The following is a 12,489-nucleotide window of genomic DNA, read 5'->3' on the forward strand; positions in this document are numbered from 1 at the left end:
ATTTACAAAATTTTTATGTTTTATACTAAATTTCACTGCAAGTATTTAATTATCTATGTAACGGAAATAGACAAAGTACTGTGGCAAGAACGGAAATCACTCTAACCAACACCGTACTGTGCCACCGTCGAAATCTGAAATATCCCTAATGCCTTCGTAACACAAGAAAATTAAGTTATTTCGGAGAATAGTTCTACATAAATAAAAAAGTGAATGTGAAGCCCGAAATCCCTAACTCCAGGAGGTCGCCAAACTTTTTTTGATCATGGACCCCCCTTATAATTTTTCAGAAAACTCCATCGACCCCCCCATAAAAGTAATTTTCAGTTAATTAAAAATAAAACTATCTATTAGGTAGGTACTTGTGTTTGTACAATTTATTTTATTATTTGTTAAACATTTATTTATTTGTTTAAATCTTTTATTGCAATTTGCCACTGCAACAGTTGTTGCAACAAGCAAATATGGTGAAAGAAAAAAGAAATAGAAGAAAATCATGAGTGGAGAAGGCACCAAGTGGTGCCACTCCAGTAACGTGCTTTGCTCTCACGGTAAGAGTAGATCACGAGGCCATCTTCTCTTCAATCTCCTTAGAGGATTACCTGGCGTAATGTGGAGGCAGATAGGTGTTCTATGAGAGGGTTCGGATGAGCTACTGTACGTAGAGGAATGAAATTTGAAGAAACGAGTGTTAGCAAGATCTGTAATGAAAGGGATTTTGAGGTCATTATGGATAGTGAGGTTAGATACGTAGAACGGAGCGTTAAGAAGTTTTCGAAGTATTTTTGACTGTAATACCTGGAGGCGTAGTGCGTTGGAACGCTTAGTCGATCCCCCGTACTTCGATGCCGTATGACCAAATAGGGTCGCAGTAACAGTAGATATAAGAGTCTTTTGTTATGTAGGTTAAGTTTCGAACGTTTATCAAGTAGTCTGGCCGAGAAGTTTTGTAGCGTTGGTTAGTTTCTTGTCTTTTCAGTCTAGTATGGGGGATTCCATGTCAACCGTTTGCTTCTAGGTACAGTCCAAGGTAGCGTACTTTGTCCTCAGTTGGTACATGGGTTTGGTTCAAGATGATGGGAGGTAGGATTTTCCGTCTGAGAGTAAATACTATAAACTTTGACTTCGTAACGTTGGTTTTGATTCTCCATTTGAAAAGCCAGTCCTTGTAAGTGGTTGATGTGTGTTTGTAGAGTTCGTGTAGCGATAAGAGGATCGGAATGAGGAGATAAGATTGCAGCACCGAAACATTTATTAAAGTAATTTTTACATTGTGTAACAAATAGTTTTATGAAAAATATCTTAATGTTGAAAGTTAAATACCTTAATATTTATTAAATAATACCTAAGTAATTATAAATAAATAAAGTAACTACAGTATTGCTTCTTAATTAATGAGATGGGCGAGTACCTGGTGTTTCTTTGCAAGGTTCGCTATATATTGGGTTCGAAATTGTTTTTCCTTCGACCCCCCTGGCTCAAATCGACCCCCCTACTTTTTTTGTTATATAGACCCCTTTGGGTTTATATAGACCACTTGGGCGACCTCTGCTCTACACTAAACTCATCATTCTACATCTGATTAATGATTAAAAGACCGAAACCGTTCTGGGATGCCATAAATGTGGCTACTTCGAAACCCTGAACCATCTTAACCCGGCCAGTCTTCCAATACGCTGGAATCAAAGATACTAGTCACTGGTACCAGAAGCTGCTCCCCAGCTAGGTACCATCAACTAACCACAGATTTGACCGTTAAAGTCTCTGTGATAAGTAAACATTTAACTCAAAATTATCACTTAAGTTTGGACTGTTTTGAGTTCAAAGGAAATGAAAGTCTTTTTTGGTACTATTTAAAAAGGGTTTCTAATTTTTGATAATGTCGTCATTCAGTAATTATTTTACTTAAATAAGACTAAGACTGACTTCCGCCTCCTGCAAAAAAAAAGAAGACTGTGTTTGCATTGTTTGGGCCTGCTGTTCTGGAGGAGAGGAAATAATAAGAAAATAGGAGGGTTCATAATTCTGGAGGAGGTATTAAAGTGGAGGATAAGTGGCGATGGAGCTGGAGAAGTAACGGCCAGGGACAAAATGATTTAGTATAAAGCAATTAATGTGGACCCGGAGGCGGTTTATACACTGGCTGGTGGCAGGCCTGCCTCTCCCACTCTCAATGTCTGCCTCCAGCACAACAAACAACACACACACACACCATCGCCTTCCCACCACCATCTCCTCTCTGGAGGCGTCAACTGCCTCCGGCAACAAAGCTGAAATTTCTATTATTTCTGCTTTCACGCTTATACACAGAGTATAACTTCCCTCGCCCGCCAAGTTCATTCCACCTCCACTTAGTCGAGCATTTACTGCCGCTTCCGCCTCCCACTGCTGAAATCTCTCAGTTCCTTCATCACGTCACCGAGCGTAAAGGTGGTGGTGTTCATCCGGATTTCTTTATATGAGTGAGAGAGAACGAGTGGATAAAATCATGCCTCTCAACGAGTTGCTTTCCGACAAAACGAATCCTCTCCCCCACACATAAGCGGAAGTTACTCCCTCGTGTCACCTTCAACAAAATAGTATTCAACCATCACAATAAAACAACTGGAATCTTTTATATAATCCTTTCTAATCAACAGACAATAAAATCTTATATTTAAATCGGGTAATGAGATTCCATTACTCTATTATTGTTTTGTTATTATATTATTATTATTATTATTAACGATTTAAGGCGCGTCAACATCGAAGGTTATTGGCGCCCGGAGCTTTTTCCAGTGCACTGCCGGCCTTCGGACAGTGTTCTCTCGTTATAGACAACACTGTCCATCACCGGACAGTGAGCTGTAAGAAGCTCCTAGGAAGAGAAAATCTAAGGGTCAGCAGCTGGATTCGAACCCGGTACCTCCGTGTGGGAATTCAATACGCTAATCGCATAGCTAATCCCAATTATTATATTATTATTATTATTACTATTAAGTAAGTAATTGCCTATTTTTTTCAGGCGGGCTTTACGTGCAACTTGCACAATTAGTTATCGCGGACGGAGGCGACTAGCAAACATACTTTACTGTAACTTTCTCATATTAACCATTAAATAAAAATCCAAGATCTAGAGACCGGGGAATCGAACCCACTAAACCAGCAATACATATTAGCTTTGCGGGTCTAGTATCTTAACCGCTCGGCTACCGTGGCGCCTTTATTATTACTATTATTATTATTATTTCAATTTAAGGCGCCCAGAACTTTTTTCAGTATACTGCCAGCCTCGGACAGTATTCTCTCGTTACAGACAACACTGTATATCGCCGGACAGTGAGCTATAAGATGCTCCCAATGAAGAGAAAATTAAGATTTACTTAAGAGTCTAGCGACTGGTTTCGAACCCGGAATCTCCCCGCTTAGGAATCCTGTACGCTAAGAGCCCTGGAGCTAATTCTCTCCTAAAAGCCAGTTCATTGTCTCAAAACCATTTTTTTCGGATTCAAAACGTGTAAATGTAAATGAAATCTCAATATTGAAAAAAGAGGTTACAAAAAACGATATCGTCGTATTCTCTTACGATAAACCTTCGCCGGAAAATTTACCGGAAATGCTCATTTTCAGGAGTCCTGAATCCCTCCCTTCAAAAAAATAAATTGGTTATTTACTAATTGGTCTGTATCTGTGTCTGTTAGTTGGTGGTCAGCAATTAGCAGGACAAATCGCAGGAAGTTCATAGCTGCTAACACCGGAACTGACAGTGAGCTTTTAGACCAGAATGGCCACTTCACTCAAACGATTTTTCTCAAGAACGACTCCAACGACTTCCCCCAAAAAAAAACTTGGGCTAGTTATTGCTTATAAAAGGATCTACAAAATTTTTATGAGGACCATATCCTCATGGCCCAAATTTGATTAAGGAGAGACTTCCTGCGTTATGGTTGGGCTTTGCCCTGAAGTGCCACTTCCCGGAAAAGTATGGGTTAATCATTGTAACGAATACAATTAATGGATTCAATTAAGTAACCGAAATTTCAAATTTTAGAAAAATTAGCTGTCCAGGATTCAACCACTGCTTCGAAAAATTAAAATATATGCAGTTTTTTTTTTTATTCTTTTCGAAAAATAGAAATTCATTTTTTGTTTACTACAAACTGAAATTGATTGCGAAAATGGAAAAATCGGGTGAGTTTTTCCCGCAAGTGTTTTTTTTTATTTTCTAACTTTTCACGCGGGAGGAAGGGGACGCGTATTTTCTTTACAGACTCTAAAGAGTCTGTGAGATCTGGTTTTAATGCTTGTGCGTTGGTATGTGCAAGTGTGCAAGTGGGAGAGAGATGCTGGAGGATCTGATAGTGTGACTGCTCTATATATATATATATAGGGTTATGCCATGCGTCATATGTTGGGCCTCTTAGTAATGGCAGGAGGAAGTGTCTAGTGTAGTCTCGTCGTTCTGCACGGCAAGATAGCAGCACATATGCTTTCTTGCTTGTACTTCCGCTCTCTGTCAAAGCTCCTCTCTGGGCGGCTCGTACGTTCGGCTCGATCGTGCTTATATGCCATGTTTATAACACTGTTGGCTAACTCATTCTCTCTCTCTGTCTCTCTCTCTCTCTCCGTTTACAACTTTGCGGAAGCAATATGGCAGGATATAACTAGCAAGATGCTGCCATCTACCCGACCATTTCCGCGCCCGTACTCCACTGTGCACGCCTAGCCTCCTGGCTCAACATCACATTCTCCTTTTATACGAAACACGTCGCCATAGACTCCTCGTCTCGTTGCCATACTATTCTATAAGTGGGAGGAACTTACAACAGCACACATAATCTCCCTAAACACCCTTCCTTGCATATCCATCTATCCTTATCTTCCCCTCAGATCTACAGAAAGACCTCCTACCACCACCACCCCCACTTCCACTCCCATCTTTGAAAACCCCTTCTGCAATCTGATGTTCAACTCTCAACATGTTCATACATGCATTAATACTTGATAAATATCTCCCACCCTTAAAACTTTTCAACTCACTTCCTGTAGATTTAGTTTATATTATTTTCAGTGGGAATGATCTCTTATTCACGCCTTAGCTGTTATAACCATCTGTGACGTCACATCTATAACCACATTGTCTTGTATTAGTTTTAATGGTTGCCAATGCGGTGAATAATGTTAGGCGATAGTTATTTGATCTCTTACAGGTATTAGATCGGTATTTAGCAACCAGGTACAAGAAAACCAATCAAAGCTCCTTAACCAGTTAAGCGCGTTTGACGTGTATGCACGTCAAACCAAATCTCTGTTACGGACGTGTATACTCGTTGTGAAAAATATAAAATTGTCATTAACTATAAAAACTCGAAATTTTAATAAAATACAATAAGAATATTATTTGGTGGGATGTTTCCTTCATCTTACCTAATAGAACTGCGGTGGGAGCCAGCCAAATGATAAGTGGTTGGTACATGTTTGGTCTCCGCATTAGAGATTGGGGAATTACGCACACAAATAGAAGCTCTCAATCCTTGTGTAATGCCGTGTTTACCTTAGTTTGAGATTCAGATCTAAGTACGAGCATGATTTCATTTTGCACAGAATTCGAAAAGCTCTTTTCGTCCTCGTAAAAGCTCTTGTGCGTCCCTAGTTAACTAGAGCAATGCTGCTATACGTGAAGAAGCGGTGCAAGATTTTTGAAAGAGCACAGAATGCTCTGGTAATCTCCAGCCAGAAAAATTGCAGAAAAAGTCGCTTGGATTGACTATTATGACGTTGTAAACTTTTGGTTGTTTTACCCTTGGTTCGACACGTGTACACACGTCATTGTCATGATTTTAATTCCGCACACTGTGGGGGGGGGGGGGTTAAACTAAATTCCACGCTTAACTGGTTAATAATAATAGGTAAAGTAATTGCCTATTATTTCAGGCGGGCTTCACGTCCAACTACCAATTAGGTGCTGTGGACGAAGGTGACTAGCAAGCATACTTTACTAAAAATTTCATTTATTAACCATTAAATGAAATCTAAGGACTAGAAAACGGGAATCGAACCCACTAAACCAACAATACATCTTAGCTTTGCGGGTCTAGTATCTTAACCGCTCGGCTACCGTGGCGCCTCTCAAATCATTGAGTATTTTACGTAGTTACTAATTGGGGCCAACTTGACCAATTAAATGTGGGGCTATAAACTTTGACCTTAATTGAGTTAATTAATCACAAAAAAAAAGACTGTAATTGAATTTGTATAGGAATCATCTAATTAAAGAATTCCTTTTAATTAGAAATCATCGTGTTAAGAGGTCGATTGTAATAATTGTACAAACAATTGTTTTACTCTTAATTAAATACGTGCCAATTCGGTAAAAATTCCTGCAGGCTTTAAATAATTACAAGAGAATAGCCGCGGGGGGTGTGGCGATGGAAACTGAGTTTGGTAACTTTGGTAAATTGTAAAGTTTAAACTTTCTTCTCCATCAGCAAAGTCAAAGAAGTGGTAGTAAGTAGAGACACTCTTGCCAACTTTATCCAAAACTTGGGTGCAAACACTTCCGGCGGCCTCCACCCCCGGGTCCCATATTATCTTCGTTCATTGGATAGAACCAGATTCCATTATCTTCTAATTTATATAGACGCCGATCTAATAGTTGTTTTCCTTCTTATTTTGGAATTTAACTACATTGTCAGCAAAGAAAAAAAGTCTCTCGTTTTAATTAATCGAATTAAGTCCTTATTTACAGGTAAATACTCACAATTTCTACCTTTTACATACTGTACTGATAACAGGTGGTACTGAGATCATGCACATTTTGATATCTCGAATTATGATTACATTTCTTTCAGCATATTGTTAAAAAAAAACTGTTATTTTTCCAGATATTTTCTGGAGAAGAGGATAGAAACCCTAAATCCTCCCTGACTATGACAGTATCAGCTACTTAGCATAAAGAATGTGCTTAGCAAAGATTAGGGATGTCTACAAGTACATAGCGCTTTATGATACAGCCTAGCTCTAGCCAGTTTCGGAGACCTAAAGATTATCGATGCTCTACAGCTTCATGATTAGAACGCTTCCTTCAAAAAAAAAATTCTTAAATTTCAACGACATTTAATGACCTCAAGAGAGGAAGTCGTGTTAGTCAGATTTGGTTGATTCACCCGGGAAGGAATTTTTAACTTCAGCAACCTTGAGTTGTTATTGCAATCTATAGAACACATAGTGCGCAGATCTTTCCCACTCTATCTCCACTGAGCACACAATGTTGTTTGTATGTCTGTTGACGATTGATTGAATCGTGCAGACATGTTGTCGACAATTCGTGCAAGTGTCACACATTGGCTGCAAATCACCGCCGTACTCCACAATGTGTGCTACAAATCTCTTCTAGTTCTGTCTCTCTCTCTCTCTCTCTCTCTCTCTCTCTCTCTCTCTCTTCCCTTTACAAACTGATTGCAGCTCCCCTCCACCACCCTTCACGAAGAAAAGCAAAAACTAGTTCAAGCTTATTTTGTATCCCTTACTTGCAGCGTATCATCCCTTCTGCTTATATTCTGTCTACAGCACTATCTTTTTTTGTCCAACGTAATTTTCAACAATATTGCTTTTCCCAACAATTTTCCGCAAAAAAGTGTTTCAAATTGAAGTTCTTGATCTAAATGTGTACAGGGTGACCAGAGTTGTATGCTCCACCCACTTTTTTTTTTAACGGCGGGAAATTTCGAAAAAATAAAATACACGTATTTAATCAATTTTAGTCTAGTTTATTTTCAGTGATTGACCCATTTTTTTAAACCCCTGTATCTCGAGATACAGCATCCAACTTTTGTTTTTCAAATGGAACGTTATATTTTTTGTTGCATATTTTTGTAGTATTTGAGCTCCTAAAAACAACAAAAAAAATTTTTTTGAAATCGGTTAGGTTTTTCAAAAGTTATGGTAATTTAAAATATGAAAAACAAATTTCAGTTTACTGTCAAAATTACTTTATTTTTTTAAAGAATCTATTCAAACTGGGCACAATCAACGGATAGGCAAGCCAAAGCTCTGGACTCCCACGCTTTGCTTGTAGCAGCACTTATGGTGGCAAAGTCCAAGATCTAGGGAGGCTAGAATTATTCGACGTTCAAGTTGTTTATTCAACAAACGTTTGGTGTGGAGTTTTAGGAAATCAACTAATCGGTCCATACTTCTACAAAGAGAACTTAACTGGTGCAAGGTAACTTACTTTTTTTAACAGACATTTTGCCAGTTCTGCTTGAAGATGTTCATCTACAACGTCGGCTAGATATGTATTTTCAACAAGATGGTTGCCCGACACATAATGCGAGAGTTGTTTTACGTTACCTGGACAGAATTTTCCATGAAAAGTGCTTAGGGACTCATTGTCCCATCCAATGGCCACCTCGATCTCTGGAGTTAACCCCAATGAACTATTTTTTGTGGGGATATCTAAAAAATAAAGTGTACAGTAACCTTAATCCCGTGGCTTCAGTCGATGACCTGAAACGTCGAATAACTCTAGCCTGCCCAGGTCTTGACTTCGCCACCATAAGTGCTGCTACAAGCAAAGCGTGGGAGTCCAGAGTTTTGGCTTGCCTATCCGTTAATTGCGCCCAGTTTGAACAGAATCTTTAAACAAAATAAGGTAATTTTGTCAATAAACTGTTTGTTTTTCATATTTTAAATTACCATAACTTTTGAAATACCTAACCGATTTAAAAAAAAAAAAATTATTTTTTTAGGAGCTCAAATACTATAAAAATATGCAAAAAAAAAATATAACGTTCCATTTGAAAAACAAAAGTTGGATGCTGTATCTCGAGATACAGGGTTTTAAAAAAATGGGTCAATCACTGAAAATAAACTAGACTAAAAATGATTAAATACGTGTTTTTTAATTTTTTTTCGAAATTTCCCGCCGTTTAAAAAAAAAAATGGGTGTAGCATATAACTCTGGTCACCCTGTATAATTAATACATCAAGTTCGGAGGAAATCATTGAAATACGATAATCGATCGCGTAATGTGGTACATCCGGTTAACCAATTTGGCCAAAACTTTATCGTAACATCCACTAAAGAAAAATATCAAAAAAATCTACCAAAATCTAGTAAAAATCACATTTTCCTCCACTGAGGAGCTAAATACGAGCTGTTAAAGAATTATTAAACGGAAGCGGTCGCTACAAAACATTTGTGCCGAGTGATTACAATGCACGAATGGACAGGCGGCCGTTCATGTCGAGCCCTAGGTACTGTCATGTTGGCAACAGTTTTTCCTACCCCGCGCCACCTCCTTTCTCTCTCCGCACAAACTGAAATAACATCGCTACACTATTGTTGTAATTGTGTTACAGTTTGTGTAACTACTTAGTGTAGTTATTTATTTTTTATTTTTTAAGTTTCACCAATAATCCTTCGTCTTTTTTGGGGGTACAACTATTATTTTATTGTTCTCTCTCTTTTTTGCTTCCTTCGTAATCCCTAAACTGGCCGGGCGGTTGTTATTCCAGGATGTCCGATAATCCTTTTCAAGTGGTTTGTTTCCATTTCTACTTTATCAAATTCTTCTAACTATTTGTGGTAGGTCATTACTGACGGCTCAATGGGTTTGTTTATCTTCAATATAGGAGCCATTCGCAATTGGCCATTCATGCATTAGAAACATAATGCTCAATGAATGGCCAATTAAATGTTATTTTAAGAAATTTTATTGAGAAGCTTTATTTATATCCAGATGTATTTTTATACTAGTTTATCCTCAAATAGAACAGAGTTCAACCAAAATCTGCTGTAAAAACTTTATTTTTATGTTTTCTTACACTTCTATGGAGGGAGGAGCTGCAGTCGTGCAGATTTGGGATTTTCCACCGGAAGCACCTGATTTGAGGTTTCCAGAGTTAAAAAAAAAAAAAGGTTTCGAAACATTTTATTGAAGACTTCAACAATGTTTCCGTCTCACACAGCATCGGCTAAAGATCAGCGTTTCCCCGAATCTTTCTTCGGCTCACGTTTTTATACAAACTTGGCTTCCGTGTTTCACATTTAATAAGTCCTACCATGGAAAAGTCATTAAGTCAATTACATTGAAGCGTTACTTTAAATCAGAGGTCGCCAAAGTGGTCTATATAGACCCCCAGGGAGGACTATTTAACAAAAGTAGGGGGTCGATCTGACCCAACTGACACACGGACAGACCAATTTCCTGGAAACCACTTTTCTTTTGGATTCAGGGGACACCTAAATACGGTGGAAACTCGACACAAAATAAACTGCAATATTTACTGTTAGTTTTCGAACTAGGTAGATGGATTTTTATTCACAATACTTACAATAAATACACAAATTAATGTACATAGAAGTATGAGCTCAAGTTTTAAGCTCATACTAATACCTTAAAGCAGCGTTTCCCAACCTTTTGTTGGCTCACCGTACCACCTGGTGAGTACAATCATGCTAAATTGTACCACTTCGTAAAAATGATTGTATTTCGTGAACTTTGTTATTCCCAGTGTGTTATTCTATTATTATTATCATCTTTATTTGTATAGAGATACAATGTATCTGTTTCAAAGGAGTTTCAAGTTCATGTGCACTTTATAAACTTTGTGAAGTGTAGGATCTTAGTTTTAAAACTTTTTTTAAATAATCCAAAAATTGCGCACATATTTTTCTCTACAAAAATTATTAATTAATTTACAAAGTTCTTCTTTAGGATTACTTATATTTGTGCCCAAAATCTTCTAAATTAATTTCTTTTAAGCACTCAACTACCTGTAAGTACCAATTAAATTTACTGTTGCTTGGATAGAGCTTACTCATTACAATCCAGCCTCTTTAAGCAGATCTTTACATAGTTATCATTTAAGTTCTTTCACGTGATAATTCTCTTAAATTTTCTTTATCTTTTATTGATAATGATGTAGCTTTTCCTAAATTTTCTTTATAGAAGGAGTTTGAAATCCAATTATCATTTGTGTTTTCAGGGTTTTGGGAAAATACTCCATGAAAGAGAATTTTAATCCTGTTAAATGTGGATTATATTTTCTCGTATATCTTGAGACAGACTAACCTTATTACTGTGTACATATTAACAACTTTACTGTATAATATTATTAATTAATATAATTTTTATGAAATAGGTAAAAACGTTTCTATGATATATTTATGATTTTTTAAATTTTTTGTGCAGTATTAATTATTTTTCGTGTACCACCAACGCACCAACCAGCAACTCGCAACTACCAAAGGTTGGGAAACGCTGGGCTAAATGAATGAAATTCAGCGAATACTCAACACCAAACTGACTTAATCTACCTCTAATGGTGGATGATATACCGAAATCAGTGAAAAGATGCCCATAAACATGCTCTCGCCATAAAATCAATGATAAATTTTACAGTACTCCATTACAATAGCGTGTACATTTTCAGTTCAGGTACAAAAAAAAATACTGATCAATTTTTTGTTAACAGGTGGACTGCTGATGAGTAGTGGTCACTACCTTGGGTTCAATGGGTACATCGCTAAACCCATACCCAGGCCGACTCCTGGGTTTACAACGGCCGCCCACCTACATCACAGTCTGCTGGCATGTCGGCAACCTTATCTTACAGGTAAATTGGGCAAGATTTTGTTTTTTCTTTTAATTTTTAAGAATCAGGTAGTAATAAAGGAATAAAATTCAATTTTTTTTTTAAGGCGCATCAAAATCTAAGATCTTTGAGGAAGGGAGCGCTCTTTTTGCAGTGCACTTCCGGTCTCCGGACACGCTGCCGGTGGATTCGAATCTGCAATTTCCGGAATCCAATATACGGCTAACCTCTTTCCTTTCAGTTTGTTAAACAGAGAAGTTCATGTTTTGCTTTTGTATGAACTTGTAATTGAATCTAAGAACATGAGAATGGTGACCATTCTTGACTGATTGTCAAATCTGTCTTGGACGAGGCCTTCAAAAAGGAAGAACTGCACTTGGCAAAGATATTCCCACTCTCCAAGATAAACTACTCAAATTAGCCCTAGATTATTAAAGAACGTCCTGAGTAGAAACAATCAAGAAATTCTATCCAAGAATAACGACAGATTATAGTCTTTTGCTGATATAAATTCCTTTGATTGATTCCCAACAGATAATGATTCATTATCTGCCATAAAAGCATTGATTTGATTATTTTTTTAACATGAATTCCTAATTTAAAAGATTGTTTTAATATAAATGAGCATAAATTTTAATAAATAATAACTCATTTTGAGTTATGCACTGACAAACAAAGCAACATTCGGACCGGTTTTTACATAGAAATCCACTCCATTAATTACAGTGCGCGCTGGAGAGAGAGAGAGAGACAGAGCGATGAAGGGTGGGGCGAGTAGATAGATAGAAAAGGATCCATCCCATAATACACTTCATCAATGAATAATTGAAAATGTAAATCAAATGGAAACAGAATTGTTATCGAATCCTAAATATCGATTGATGCCACAATACCCCCATAAATATCCGG

The 12,489-nt window shown here is 37.4% G+C and overlaps 1 protein-coding gene across 1 annotated transcript in view; it reads left to right on the forward strand.

The window, feature by feature from the left end:
• Positions 1–12,489, forward strand: part of Dbx (homeobox protein Dbx) — a 64,343-nt gene that overhangs the window by 11,919 nt on the left and 39,935 nt on the right. Inside the window, exon 3 of the mRNA XM_074116672.1 lies at positions 11,461–11,601. Within this exon, the coding sequence (XP_073972773.1) occupies positions 11,461–11,601 (141 nt within the window). The remainder of the gene's footprint in view (positions 1–11,460; positions 11,602–12,489) is intronic.

This window comes from Rhodnius prolixus, unplaced genomic scaffold (assembly GCF_049639745.1).
Source record: "Rhodnius prolixus isolate KJV_2025 unplaced genomic scaffold, Rpr scaffold_19, whole genome shotgun sequence".
In the NCBI taxonomy this organism is placed as follows: domain Eukaryota; kingdom Metazoa; phylum Arthropoda; class Insecta; order Hemiptera; family Reduviidae; genus Rhodnius; species Rhodnius prolixus.